Raw genomic sequence first — 15,631 nt, forward strand, 5'->3', positions numbered from 1 at the left:
ATCTGGGTTGAAAGAACAGATTTGTCAACATAATTACAATACAATAATGGCTAACTGTGTTAAGTAATGAAAATTACTTGGTAGCCACAAATTTAGAATGAATATCTTGCCTATCCATCTTTGAACCCAGATTATTTTTAATTGGTTTGTGCAAAATAGCAGCAGCATTTTCTACAGTTCAGCCAGTTAACTGAATTCAGTTCTTATGTCCTGCTTTTGTAACTTTAGATCTCACCATCGCTCACTGAAAGGACAGATGATGCAAAGTCGTCGCAATAACTTATAGGCTCTTCAGGAATGTCAAGGAGCAAAATAACAAAGCAGTACCTATGCTTGAAGCCAAATTCAAGCAGCATGTTAGAGTATTCTTGAAAATATACAATAGGTAATTGAATCTCGAGAAATTGTTATGTTCTCTCTTAGAAGTTGATATTGTCTAACATGTAAATTGAAACAAAATCCCAGTTAAAAATAAATCTTTTTCATTATTAGATTATAAAATGTTATCAATTTGTAGAGCAGGCCTGAAAAATAACCAGTAGGTGGTGGTTTAATGAATTGCTGGTCCTTTCACACAAAATGCTTTCAGAATAATTCTTAACCAGATAAAATACAAAAAATTAACAAACCAAAAGTATCTAACAACATCGATAGAAAACTGTTCAACTCTACATCTTTTAGCCATAATTTTGACCAAGTTGAATAAAAATTGCACTTTTAAACGATGATCTAATCTGCATGAAAGAATCCTATTTTCGCTCACCTTCGCTGATACAAAGGCATTGTGTTTATGGTTGATGCATTTACTGACATGCTGCCTTCATTTCCCACGTGATTGATATCCTTGAAGTCATCCTTCCACTGTCGTCTTGTGTAAGAACCACTTCGTACTAGGCTAGCAGCTGATTCCCTTTAAACATAAAACAAATGATTGCCTCAAGTCACACAGCATAATGCTAATTGGGATAGATTCAAAACATACCTAGCAGCTCAGAACTGGGCATCCATTAGGTACGGTAGGCCATCAACCACAGTTTGTAACCTCACAGTCTGCCACATCATTCATTCTACCTTTACCATCAAGCTAAGGGATCCACCATGGTTCAATGAAGAGTCCAAGTGGACATGCCAGGAGCAGCACCAGTCATACTGCAAAATGAGGTGTCAACCTGGTGAAACTGGAACACAGGATTGTGTATGGCAAACAGTGGAATCAGCATGCATTAGACACAGCTGAGCAATTCCACAACAGATCAAATCAAAGCTCTGCAGTCCTGTCACATTCAGTCACAAATGTCAGTGGATGATTAAACAACTAAACAATAGAAGATTCCACACATACCCCATCCTCAATAATGGAGGAGTCCAGAATGCAAGAGCAAAAGATATGGCTGAAGCATTTAGAGTCATAGAGGTTTACAGCATGGAAACAGGCCCTTCGGCCCACCTTGCCCATGCCGCCTTTTTTTTAAACCCCTAAGCTAATCCCAATTGCCCGCATTTGGCCCATATCCCTCTATACCCAACTTACCCATGTAACTGTCTAATTGCTTTTTAAAAGACAAAATTGTATCCGCCTCTACGACTACCTCTGACAGCTTGTTCCAGACACTCACCACCCTCTGTGTGAAAATATTGTCTCTCTGGACACTTTTGTATCTCTCCGCTCTCACCTTAAACCTATGTCCTCTAGTTTTAGACTCTCCTACCTTTTGGAAAAGATATTGACTATCTTGCTGATCTGTGCCCCTCATTATTTTATAGACCTCTATAAGATCACCCCTCAGCCTTCGACGCTCCAGAGAAAAAAGTCCCTGTCTATCCAGCCTCTCCTTATAACTCAAACCATCAAGTCCCGGTAGCATCCGAGTAAATCTTTTCTGCACTTTTTCCAGTTTAATAATATCCTTTCCATAATAGGTTAGAGGGATTAGTAGGTGAATATGTAGGGATATGGGGGTAGGGCCTGGGTGGGATTGTGGTCGGTGCAGACTCGATGGGCTGAATGGCCTCTTTCTGTGCTGTAGGGTTTCTAAGATTCTAAGAATAGGGTGACCAGAACTGTACACAGTATTTCAAGTGTGGCCTTACCAATGTCTTGTACAACTTCAACAAGACGTCCCAACTCCTGTATTCAATGTTCTGACCAATGAAACCAAGCATGCTGAATGCCTTCTTGACCATTCTGTCCACCTGTAGTTCCACTTTTAAGGAGCTATGAACCTGTACCCCTAGATCTCTTTGATCTGTAACTCTCCCCAACACCCTACCATTAACTGAGTAAGTCCTGCTCTGGTTCAATCTACCAAAATGCATCACCTCACATTTATCTAAATTAAATTCCATCTGCCATTCGCCAGCCCACTGGCCCAATTGATCAAGATAACATTTGCAACCATCTTCAGCCAGTAGTGCTGAACAAATGATCCACCTTAGCCTTCTCCTGAGGTCCCCAGTATCACAGATGCTAGTCTTCAGCCAACTCTATTCACTCCATGTGATATCAAGAAATGGCTGAAGGCACAAGAAACTGCAAAGACACGGGCCCTGATAACATTCCAGCCATTGTAATGAAGACTTGTGCTCCTGAAAAGCCATCCTGAGCCAAGCAGTTTCAGTATAGTTACAACACTGACATCTACCGACAATGTGGAAAGCTCCTGTCCACAAAAAACAAGACAAAGCAAATCTAGCCAATTACTGCTCCATCAGTCTCCTTTCAATCAAGGTGATGGAAGGTGTTGTCGACATCGCTATCAAGTGGTGCTTGCACAGCAATAACTGCTCACTGATGACTCAATAGTTCAGGTTCCGCCAGGGCCACTTGGTTCCTGACCTCATTATAGCCTTGGTCCAAACAGGGACAAAAGAGCTGAACTCAAGAGGGTACGTGACAGTGACAGCCCTTGACATCAAGGAGCCCTAACAGAAATGATGTCAATGGAGCTATACCCAGCCCAAAGCAAGACTGTGTTGGATTTCAGATTTACCTGAATTTTGGACAATAAAACCAGGTAGCCTATCCTTGGTCAAATTCAATTAATGAGAGATACATGAAATTTGTAAAAGAATAAATGTGCTTTTTTGTACTTAACAAATATTCTTCCTGTTATCTGCTTTCAAAGTATGATGCATAAAAATGGATACTGCAATAACAGCATTAAGTGCCTGGGCAGGAGTCAGGCGTTTTGGGCTGGGCCAGGTCATGGAATCCCCACAGTGCAGGGGGGCGGGGGGGCACTTGCCCCATCAAGTCTGCAGCGACTCTCCGAAAGAGCATCTGAGTCAGGTCCACTTCTCCCACCAACATATTTACCCTAACCTACACATCTTTGGACACTAAGGGGCAATTTAGTAGAGCCAATCTACCAAACTTGCACATCTTTGGACAGTGGGAGGAAACCGGAGCACCCAGAGGAAACCAATGTAGCCACAGGGAAAACATACAAACTCCACACAGTCACCCAAGGCTGGAATCGAACCCAGGCACTGAGGCACCAGTGCTAACCACACTGCCACCATGCCAGGTCAGGTGGGGTCAAGAGTCTTTCAGTCGACTGGAGCATGGGAACTAGACCAAGTGGTAATGGCCATAACTAGTTTGGGTGTAACTGAGGACGAGCACCTAGCCAAATTGTCCCAGTATTTTAAAAATAAGTCCAAATTTCATTTAACCGAGTATCAAATGGACTAGTTGCAAAATTTCCACTTTTGGAAAGCTGGATTTTGGATTCTCGACCTGTAGTTTTCTTAAAAAAAAAACTGATTTTCTCTTCCAATCTGACAAAGATGTATTTCACTGAAAAAGACAACATGTTGGTCAGAGTTTTACAGCACACAAAGAGACCCTTTGCCCTTGGTGTCTGTGCTGGCCATCAAACATCTATCTATTCTCATCCAGTTTTCCAGCACTTGGTCTGTAGCCTTGCATGTTGTGGAACTTGAAGTGCTCATCTAAATGCTTCTGAAATGTTGAGGGTTCCAACCTCTATCACTCTTTCTGGCCGCGAGTTCCAGATGCCCACTACCCCCTAGATGAGAAGGTTTTACCTCAAATTCCCTGCACTTTAACTTAAATCTGTCATTTATATTAATGATTTGGATGAGAATATAGGGGGCATGGTTAGTAAGTTTGCAGATGACACCAAGATTGGTGGCATTGTGGACAGTGAGGAAGGTTATCTCCAATTGCAGCGGGATCTTGATCAATTGGGCCAGTGGGCTGACAAATGGCAGATGGAGTTTAATTTAGACAAATGCGAGGTGATGCATTTTGGTAGATTGAACCAGGGCAGGACTTACTCAGTTAATGGTAGGGCATTGGGGAGAGTTACAGGACAAAGAGATCTAGGGGTACATGTTCATAGCTCCTTGAAAGTGGAGTCACAGGTGGACAGAGTGGTGAAGAAGGCATTCGGCATGCTTGGTTTCATCAGTCAGAACATTGAATACAGGAGTTGGGACGTCTTGAAAAGTTGTACAAGACATTGGTAAGGCCACACTGGAATACTGTGTGCAATTCTGGTCACCCTATTATAGAAAGAATATCATTAAACTAGAAAGAGTGCAGAAAAGATTTACTAGGATGCTACCGGGACTTGATGGATTGAGTTATAAGGAGAGGCTGAATAGACTGGGACCTTTTTTCTCTGGAGCGTAGGAGGCTGAGGGGTGACCTGATAGAAGTCGATAAAATAATGAGGGGCATAGACAAGGTAGATAGTCAATATCTTTTCCCAAAAGTAGGAGAGTCTAAAACTAGAGGGCATAGGTTTAAGGTGAGAGGGGAGAGATACAAAAGTGTCCAGAGGGCAATTTTTTCACACAGAGGGTGGTGAGTATCTGGAACAAGCTGCCAGAGGTAGTAGTAGAGGCGGGTACAATTTTATCTTTTAAAAAGCATTTAGATAGTTACATGGGTACGATGGGTATAGAGGGATATGGGCCAAATGAGGGCAATTGGGATTAGCTTAGGGGTTTAAAAAAAAAGTGTGGCATGGACAAGTTGGGCCGAAGGGCCTGTTTCCATGCTGTAAACCTCTATGACGCTATGCCCCCCCCCCACCCCCGGTATTGGCTCCTCTACTAAGGGGAAAAGTTACTTCCTATCTACCCCATCTATGCCCTTCATAATTCTGTGCACTTAGAGTCAGAGAGATATACAGCACAGAAACAGGCCCTTCGGCCCTTCTCGTCTATGCCACCAGGTTTCCTAAACTGAACTAGTCCTATTTGTCTGCATTTGGCCCATATCCCCCTAAACCTTTCCTATCCACATACCTATCCAAATGTATTTTAAATGTTGTAATTGACCTTGGCTTTTCACTTTATCTATGACCGTCATGATTTTATAAACCTCTATAAAGGTCATCCCTTATCTTCCTATGCTCCAGGAAAAAAAGTCCCAGCCTAGCACTCCCTCACCCTTGAAAAGCATGCAACAGGTTTAATCATCTCAATTTAATACCAGGTTCCCCCTCAGCTTTTTCTGCTCTAAACACAACTACCCCAGCCTAGCTAGCCTCTCTTCATAGCTGAAAATGGGTTCCAGCTCAGGCAACATCCTGGTGAATCTCCTCAACACCCTTTCTCGTGAAATCACATCCTTCCTATAGTGTGATGACCAGAGCTGCACACAGTACTCTAGTTGTGGCCTAATGAGTGTTTTATACAGCTCCATCATAACCTCCCTGCTTTTATATTCTATGCCTCAGCTAATAAAGGCAAGTACCCCATGTGCCTTCTTAACCAATTAATCTACCATGCACCCCAAGGTGCTCTGGTCCTCTGTACTACCTAGCATGCTACCATTCATTGTGTATTTCCTTGCTTTGTTACTCCTTCCAAAATGCATCACCTCTCTCTTTTCGGGGCTAAATTCCATTGGCCGCTTTTCTGCCCATCTGACCAGCCAGTCTATACCATCCTGTAATCAAGTTTTCCTCCTCTCTATTTGTCACACCAATTTTCATGATAGCTGCGAACTTACTGATCATACCTCCCACATTCACATCTAGATGATTAATGTACACAACAAACAGCAAGGGACCCAGTCTTAGTCGCTGTGGTACACACCAACGGATACAGGCTTCCAGTCATAAAAACAACATTCAACCCTTTGCTTTCCGCCACTAAGCAAATTTTGGATCCAATTTGCCAAATTGCCCTGGATCCCATGGACTCTTATCTACTTGATCATTCTGCCATGTGGCACCTTGTCAAATGCCTTACTGAAGTCCATGTAGACGACATCAGCTGCACTGCCCTCAACTACACACCGAGTCACCTCCTTTAAAAACTGAATTAAATTTGTTATACATGATCTCCCCTTAACAAAGCCATGTTGACCATCCTTACTAATACTTGCCTCTCCAAATGGAGATTCATTCTGAAAATGTTTTCCAATAATTTCTTCCACTGATGTTATACTCACTGGCCTGTAATAAACTGTTTTTCCCCCAACTTCCCCTCTTGAACAATGGCACCAATTTAGCTCTCCTCCAGTACTCTGGCACCTCTCCTGTAGTGTGGAGATGCCGGCGCTGGACTGGGGTGAACACAGTAAGAGTTTTAACAACACCAGGTTAAAGTCCATGGCCTAAACCGGGATGTTGGATTTATGTCACATTATCAGTAACCCCCACAGCTTGCCTCCTGGACTTGCGGGCTATCCTGTCTGGAGACAATACACATCTCTTTAACCTGTGCTTAATGCTCCCTCCACCCACATTGTCTGTATCTTTAAGATCTGGTTGGCTGTAGGGATTCGCATTCTCATCAGTATTCTGTAACTTGATTTTGTGCCTCTGTGCCCTGTTTGAGAGCACATTTCCACTCCATCTGACGAAGGAGCAGCGCTCCAAAAGCTAATGGTATTTGCTACCAAATAAACCTGTTGGACTTTAACCTGGTGTTGTTAAAACTCTTACTGACCTCTCCTGTAGCCAGAGAGAATTTGCAAAATAGCATCAGAGCCCCCGCAATCTCCTGCTGCCTCCCAAAGCGTCCTATAATACATCTTATCTGTGCCTGGGGATTGATCCACTTAAGTCCACTAAAACCACTAACAACTCCTCCCTCTCAATGCCAATCTGTTAAATTATATGAAGTTTCTTGCCTTGCACTTGAGCAAGACATTCATAAGTAAATGTAAAAGGTACATGTGATAGGTAGAACATTTTTTGGATTGATGGTTAATGGTGAACACCATTTGTGCTGCTACAGCAGAGTGGCAGCATGAAACGGCTCGCTTCACCTGTTGCTCAAATTTTTGATATACCTTACCCTTTTGATTACCCTGAAAGTGGATTCAGGCAATGCGTTGACCAGTCAACCAGCCTGTTTTGAATTTAATCAAAGTTCGGCAGTTAACTGTCAGTCATCAATTGATAGGTGCATTTTCCATGGCAATGCCTCTACCAATCAATCACCACCTTCACCTCATGAACTATTAATTGTTCCTTTTATGTTTGGTATTCTTGCACCTGTCCTGATGAGTGCAAGACAAAAAGCTTCAACACATTTTTTTCTAGCAATATTCTTTTACTACCAAAGGTGTATACATTTAGATTTCTTGACACAGGTGATTACTAAGAGTTTCAAGCAATATAGTCCATTGCCAATTATCACCATAAGTTGCAAAAAGTTTTAATTATACTTTTGATATCTCAGTTGGCTAGATGGTTGGTGTTGGGTACAGAATTACCCCAACAGCATGGGTTCAATTCCTGCACTGGCTGCAGTAGTTCTCTGAGGCTCGAGTCCTTGCTCCACATTTGATGTTGTGTTGCCACTCAAGTTATATAACCACATGTCTCTCTGTTGCTCTCTCTAATGGAGAGTGATGCCAATGGTCCTTTGCGGACCTCAGCTAATTACCTTTACCTAGATTACATGCAAAGTGAGATACCACGGAAAAAATGGAAACATTGCACACCCACCCACCAAGGGTCTTCTCTATTTTGTTAGCGTTCTTCACCTGCTAAAAGGAAGAACAGATCTGAAATGCCAAGGTAATTTAATTGAAATAGAACTGACCTATTTTCCTTTTCTTCAATGTCAGATGTGCTGTGCAGTCTTCTGTTCGGGATTGTTGGTGCAACATACACAAGCCTAGTTTTATTATCTTTATCCTGCATGACAAAAACAAAAACATCTGTGTTCAATTATTATTTCATGAATGTCACACTGGGCTTTAGTGTGTGTGTAAAGATGAAGACTCAATTTCCACTCACAAATTAGGGCAGAAAGAGGCAAAGGCTTAAGTTGCCAGCTCCTTGTATTCTTTAAATGTCTTTGAATTTTAAGGCTTCATGGGTAGGGGTGGAATGCCCACACTTCCAACAGATACAGGCGAAGAGCAGCCACCCTAGTGTGTCCACACCATTTTCATCAAGGCCCTGTCAGAGGGGCACTCATTTTGATCAAAGTCTCTCTCCAAAAAGAGTTCCAAAGAGAGGTAGACAAAGACCAGAGTACCACAAGTCTCCTTCCTATCAGGCATTAGGTTTGGTACTGGTGTTCGGGTTTAACACTGCAATCTGTTAAGACCCAGGCCAGAAACTCGAAAGTGTTTTGTAAAGTTAGCCTTACGTTTGATTTTGGCATGGGTGAACACAAGGTGTTTCACTCCAGGTATGATTCAAGTGATCCACAAGGAAGCTTTTATCATACAAAGTTTATTTTAGAACACAGTTAGAATATAACAAAATGAATTAGCATAACTTTTATTAATCACAAGACATGACAGTATAATTCATTACAGCTATCTCTAAAGTTTCACGCAAGGGGACATGAATATAGCTGAGGAGGACACTGGGTTGCAGGGGAGTAGAATAGACAGTATTACAGTTGATAAGGAGGATGTGCAGGATATTCTGGAGGGTCTGAAAATAGATAAATCCCCTGGTCCGGATGGGATTTATCCAAGGATTCTCTGGGAGGCAAGAGAAGTGATTGCAGAGCCTCTGGCTCTGATCTTCAGGTCGTCGTTGGCCTCTGGTATAGTACCAGAAGATTGGAGGTTAGCGAATGTTGTCCCATTGTTTAAGAAGGGGAACAGAGACTTCCCCGGGAATTATAGACCGGTGAGTCTCACTTCTGTTGTCGGCAAGATGTTGGAAAAAATTATAAGGGATAGGATTTATAGTTATTTGGAGAGTAATGAATTGATAGGTGATAGTCAGCATGGTTTTGTGGCAGGTAGGTCGTGCCTTACTAACCTTATTGAGTTTTTTGAGAAAGTGACCAAGGAGGTGGATGGGGGCAAGGCAGTGGACGTGGTATATATGGATTTTAGTAAGGCGTTTGATAAGGTTCACCATGGTAGGCTTCTGCAGAAAATGCAGATGTATGGGATTGGGGGTGATCTAGGAAATTGGATCAGGAATTGGCTAGCGGATAGGAAACAGAGGGTGGTGGTTGATAGTAAATATTCATCATGGAGTGCGGTTACAAGTGGTGTACCTCAGGGATCTGTTTTGGGGCCACTGCTGTTTGTAATATTTATTAATGATCTGGATGAGGGTATAGTTGGGTGGATTAGCAAATTTGCTGATGACACCAAAGTCGGTGGTGTGGTAGACAGTGAGGAAGGGTGTCGTAGTTTGCAGGAAGACTTAGACAGGTTGCAAAGTTGGGCCGAGAGGTGGCGGATGGAGTTTAATGCGGAGAAGTGTGAGGTAATTCACTTTGGTAGGAATAACAGATGTGTTGAGTATAGGGCTAACGGGAGGACTTTGAATAGTGTGGAGGAGCAGAGGGATCTAGGTGTATGTGTGCATAGATCCCTGAAAGTTGGGAATCAAGTAGATAAGGTTGTTAAGAAGGCATATGGTGTCTTGGCGTTTATTGGTAGGGGGATTGAATTTAGGAGTCGTAGCGTTATGTTGCAACTGTACACAACTCTGGTGCGGCCGCACTTGGAGTACTGTGTGCAGTTCTGGTCCCCACATTACAGGAAGGATGTGGAGGCTTTGGAGAGGGTGCAGAGGAGGTTTACCAGGATGTTGCCTGGTATGGAGGGGAGATCCTATGAGGAGAGGCTGAGGGATTTGGGATTGTTTTCGCTGGAAAGGCGGCGGCTAAGAGGGGATCTTATTGAAACATATAAGATGATTAGAGGTTTAGATAGGGTGGATAGTGATAGCCTTTTTCCTCTGATGGAGAAATCCAGCACGAGGGGGCATGGCTTTAAATTGAGGGGGGGTAGTTATAGAACCGATGTCAGGGGTAGGTTCTTTACCCAGAGGGTGGTGAGGGATTGGAATGCCCTGCCAGCATCAGTTGTAAATGCGCCTAGTTTGGGGGCGTTTAAGAGATCCGTAGATAGGTTCATGGACGAAAAGAAATTGGTTTAGGTTGGAGGGTCACAGTTTTTTTTTAACTGGTCGGTGCAACATCGTGGGCCGAAGGGCCTGTTCTGCGCTGTAATGTTCTATGTTCTATGTTCTAATACCCCATAGACATACACCCTTCTTCAGAATTAGTTAGCACTAAAACAAGTATGCTCATGTGACACTAGATTTCCAGCTTTGAACAACCTATAGACAGAAATTCAACCAATCGTTTTCAGAGAAGGACATATCCTCAAGACAACAAATCAGAGAAGTAAACCTAATCTCTCGCAGCTTCCAGACTTCAGACACAGAAAATGATACTGCTCTCTCTCTGCAGCTTCCAACAGCAATACTCAGACAGCAGAAAATCTAACTCCAGAGGGGGGAATAAGAGACACTGCTCCCTCTCTCAATTCTAAACAGCATCTGAAAAAAAACAACTAAGCTGGAATTCTCTGTGAAAGCGTAGATGCCCCATCACATGACCTGACCTGTCAATCATCTCAATCAAGCTTTACCCTGCAATCCCAAGGGAGCACTAAAACAACAGAGCACTGCATTCGTTCAGATTAAAACAAACATGGTGTCAATTATACTGCCAATAGAGGATACTGGTTGCAGACAAAATGGCTCCGGAAAAAATGATGTGGAGATGCCGGCGTTGGACTGGGGTAAACACAGTAAGAGTTTTAACAACACAAAATTCTGGAAAAAATGCCAGGGACTTCTAGAAACATTCTGCAGAGAAATATAATTAAAATACATTTTTAAAAATTACAGCATTGTCACAAGTCTAAAGGTCCTGAATAAATGCAAATTACTGCGGATGCTGGAATCTGAAACCAAAAGAGAAAATGCTGGAAAATCTCAGCAGGTCTGGCAGCATCTGTGAGGAGAGAAAAGAGCTGACATTTTGAGTCCAGATGACTCTTTGTCAAAGCTTTGACAAAAGGTCGCCTGGACTCGAAACGTCAGCTCTTTTCTCTCCTCACAGATGCTGCTAGACCTGCTGAGATTTTCCAGCAATTTTCCTTTTGGCTAAAGATCCTGATATCTGCACCCTTCCCTGCAGGTCTCTCACACAGCAATGGCTGCACTTCGACCTTTAACCTTACCTGGGGCAGGCCTATGACAAAGATATATTCTAAACCACTGGAAGTGCAACTGGTTGTAAGTCAACATTTATGCAGTACATAATACCTGCCTGACAGCACAGTGATGTTGCAAAATCAGCCCCAGGATCTTCTGGGATTGGAAAACGAATAAGCTTTCCTATGATCTTTCAAATTTATTTTCTTGAAAAGGCAAAACACAAAAGCAATTTCAAAACTTATGTAACAATGCACCTCCAATGTCATATCCCAATAACAAACTCAATAACAAATCAGTTATCTAACAGTTGCAAAACACCCATTCAAAATTATTCATGGAATCAGTGGTCAGGGTTATTCTTGAAACCTCAACTCATAACATGTCCACCTCCTGAGACCAGAATCTGTTTTCTGACCTAAATCTAATACTGCAGCAATATATTATAAATAACATCCACCTGAAGACGTAACCAATGGTACCATTCAGATACAGTATTCTATTGCAAATTCAACCAATGAAAGCGATTTGTTAAATATTCTGCACAGAATTAGAATAAGTTATATATATAAAAAAGAACCTTTTCCCGGTTATCAAATATGGCTGAAAGACGAGGACTTGAAGCAGATCGAATAATCCCAAATGAGTCTTTCTCTTTCAGTGCTTGGGAACTACTGATTTCACTCAGTGCATCATGGCTTCCAGTTTTCCTCAACCCCAGTCTCCAAGAAGCTGGAGATTCATCTTTTCCTTCTTCATCTTTGGCAGTAGATTTAATAAAAGGGCCAATAATCTGTAACAAGACAAAAATGTTGATTGCACAATTTCTACAAATTTTCTGTTTCACAAATCTTGCTAACAGTTTCAGTTCATGGTTAATTTTGATGAATTAGTTATTTTTTAATTCTATCACAACATTCAGAATGTTTTAGAATATCACAAACAATGAAAAAGAAAAATTGTCATGAGCAGCCATGTCACGAAAACTACTGAAATAAATTCAAAATTAACTTATATGCACAGTGTCTTATCAAATCTTCTGGACTCCTTATAGCTCTTCACAATTTTTTTAATATATCGTCGTCATCATTATTGTAAGTCAAATGTGAAAGCCAATTTATGCAGAAGATCCCACAAAGTAAAAGACAACAAAAACACGACTCCAAATTAACCAGAGTAAATACATCAAGACTACCAGAGCCCATGTTGAATCAGGTACGGAGGAAAACTTACACAATCATGTCAGATATTTTCTACCAAGCTTGAGCACTAATTTAGATCAGAGACTAAATGATCAGAATAGGGCTTAATTCATTCAGTTTTTTTCTGCAGTTAGCTTGCATTTGCAGTGCTCAAATTCCAGATTCTTCATTCTGTGTATTTGGCTGACTGCATCTCTCAAATTCCTGGACTCTAGAAATTAGCAAGTGTATACCTCCACTGATCTCTCAGTTGTCCAGGTAAGCTGTTTGCTACTAATAGGGTGATCTACTTGTTATTGGGAAAATCACATCTTTTGAATGCTGGCTGCTGTTGTTGCCACACAGATTTCTACCTGTTGCTGGGCAGACTGTATCCTATCATGCCTTGTTAAATTCTTGTTCCTGCTGTTACTAGGAAGATCCATGACACTTGGACAGGGTTAGGGCATGGGTTTTGAATGACCTGAAGTTGATGGAGGATGAGAGTCTTGCTGGGAGATAATTAGAAATAGTCCAGAATTTGAAGTGACAAATGCATGATTGTGCATTGGAGTAGCACATGAGCTGAGGCAGAAGTGAAAGTGCACAGTGTCATGGAGGTCGAAAGAACCAGTCTTTGTGAAGGAGAGGATACTCAGTTGGAGCCATGTCAGTGAACAGACTTGTTTGGTCTGATTTTTCTCTGAGACTTATTTCCCGTTGCCTTCTGCTATTTTCAATTTTTTTGTTTGCAAATATTTAGAAGGTAGATGGGAAGTCTAAAAGACTTAAAAGGTATGATTGTGCCTAGTATTGAGGGGGGTGAATTATCACTTACTATCACTAAACAAAGGTATATGTTAATGGTTTTTATATGCTGTCAACTTCAGTTATTTATTCTAGCTACCAAATCACATGATGCATCAATGCAGTTCGAGTTAGTGGTTGGATTCTGTAGGCAAACATACAGACATTAAATAAGTTAGCATAATGTCTTTTACCCTTGAGTATTTAAAGGTCAAATGACAATTTTTTAAAACTTGTGATTTGACCATCTTCCATTTAAAGCTTATTTCTCACATTTCCCTCAGGATTTAAGCACAGAATCCTTATATTGTTCTTGACTTGGTCCACAAGATGCTTACAGTTTTAACAACTGTGTGCTGTACTTTTTTGTTAAATTCTTAGAAATATCTAACTACAAGGTCAGTCAGCAAATAAAAGTAACCATAAAATAAAAGTAACCATGGGGCAGCATAGTGGCACAGCTGCCTCTCAGGGTTCGATTCCCAGCTTGGGTTGTGCCTGTGTGGGTTTCCTCCAGGTGCTCCAGTTTCCTTCCACAGTCCAAAAGACATACTGGTTAGATGCATTGGCCATGCTAAAATTCTCCCTCAGTGTACCCGAACAGGCAGCAGTGTGTGGTGACGAGGAGATTTTCACAGTAACTTCATTGCAATGTTAACGTAAGTCGACTTGTGACTAATAAATAAGCTTAATAAAAGAAGGCATAGGACCCTTAAAAGGTGAAGGGGGAAAAGTTTGTGCGGAACCGTTAGAAATGGCGGAGGTGCTTAATGAATACTTTACCTCGGTATTCACGGTGGAAAGGGATCTGGGTGGTTGTACTGCTGGTTTGCGGTGGACAGAAAGGATCGAGCATGTGGACATAAAGAAAGAGGATGTGTTGGAACTATTGAATGGCATCAAGGTTGGTAAGTCGCCGGGACCGGATGGGATGTACCCCAGGTTACTGTGGGAGGCGAGGGAGGAGATTGCGGAGCCTTTGGCGATGATCTTTGCATCGTCGATGGAGACGGGAGAGGTTCCGGAGGATTGGAGGATTGCAGATGTGGTCCCTATATTCAAGAAAGGGAACAGGGACAGCCCGGGAAATTACCGACCGGTGAGTCTAACCTCAGTGGTTGGTAAGTTGATGGAGAGGATCCTGAGAGACAGGATTTATGATCATCTAGAGAAGTTTAGTATGATCAAAAGTAGTCAGCACGGCTTTGTCAAGGGCAGGTCGTGCCTTACGAGCCTGGTTGAGTTCTTTGAAAATGTGACCAAACACATTGACGAAGGAAGAGCGGTGGATGTGGTCTATATGGACTTCAGCAAGGCGTTCGATAAGGTCCCCCATGCAAGACTTCTTGAGAAAGTGAGAGGGCATGGGATCCAAGGGGCTGTTGCCTTGTGGATCCAGAACTGGCTTGCCTGCAGAAGGCAGAGAGTGGCTGTGGAGGGGTCTTTCTCTGCATGGAGGTCAGTGACCAGTGGAGTGCCCCAGGGATCTGTTCTGGGACCCTTGCTGTTTGTCATTTTCATAAATGACCTGGATGAGGAAGTGGAGGGATGGGTTGGTAAGTTTGCTGACGACACCAAGGTAGGTGGTGTTGTGGATAGTTTGGAGGGATGTCAGAAGTTGCAGCGAGACATAGATAGAATGCAAGACTGGGCGGAGAAGTGGCAGATGGACTTCAACCCGGATAAGTGTGTAGTGATCCATTTTGGCAGATCCAATGGGATGAAGCAGCAGTATAATATGAAGGGTACCATTCTTAGCAGTGTAGAGGATCAGAAGGACCTTGGGGTCCGGGTCCATAGGACTCTTAAATCGGCCTCGCAGGTGGAGGATGCGGTCAAGAAGGCGTACGGCGTACTAGCCTTCATTAATCGAGGGATTGAGTTTAGGAGTCGGGAGATAATGCTGCAGCTTTATAGGACCCTGGTTAGACCCCACTTGGAGTACTGCGCGCAGTTCTGGTCACCTCATTACAGGAAAGATGTTGAAGCCATTGAAAGGGTGCAGAGGAGATTTACAAGGATGTTGCCTGGATTGGGGGGCATGCCTTATGAGGATAGGTTGAGGGAGCTTGGTCTCTTCTCCCTGGAGAGACGAAGGATGAGAGGTGGCCTGATAGAGGTTTACAAGATGTTGAGAGGTCTGGATAGGGTAGACTCTCAGAGGCTATTTCCAAGGGCTGAAATGGGTGCTACGAGAGGACACAGGTTTAAGGTGCT

At 42.6% G+C, this 15,631-nt stretch overlaps 1 protein-coding gene across 8 annotated transcripts in view; it reads right to left on the bottom strand.

Moving 5' to 3' along the window:
* The window catches only part of LOC144511899 (protein phosphatase 1 regulatory subunit 12B-like), a 317,939-nt gene that overhangs the window by 145,816 nt on the left and 156,492 nt on the right, over positions 1–15,631 (bottom strand). For all 8 annotated transcript variants that reach the window (XM_078242333.1, XM_078242332.1, XM_078242335.1 and 5 more), the window contains exons 10-12: positions 12,007–12,219; positions 8,038–8,132; positions 764–910 (exon numbers count right to left, since the gene is read on the bottom strand). In XM_078242333.1, coding sequence (XP_078098459.1) covers positions 764–910; positions 8,038–8,132; positions 12,007–12,219 — 455 coding nt within the window. The remainder of the gene's footprint in view (positions 1–763; positions 911–8,037; positions 8,133–12,006; positions 12,220–15,631) is intronic.

This window comes from Mustelus asterias, chromosome 25 (genome assembly GCF_964213995.1).
Source record: "Mustelus asterias chromosome 25, sMusAst1.hap1.1, whole genome shotgun sequence".
NCBI lineage: Eukaryota > Metazoa > Chordata > Chondrichthyes > Carcharhiniformes > Triakidae > Mustelus > Mustelus asterias.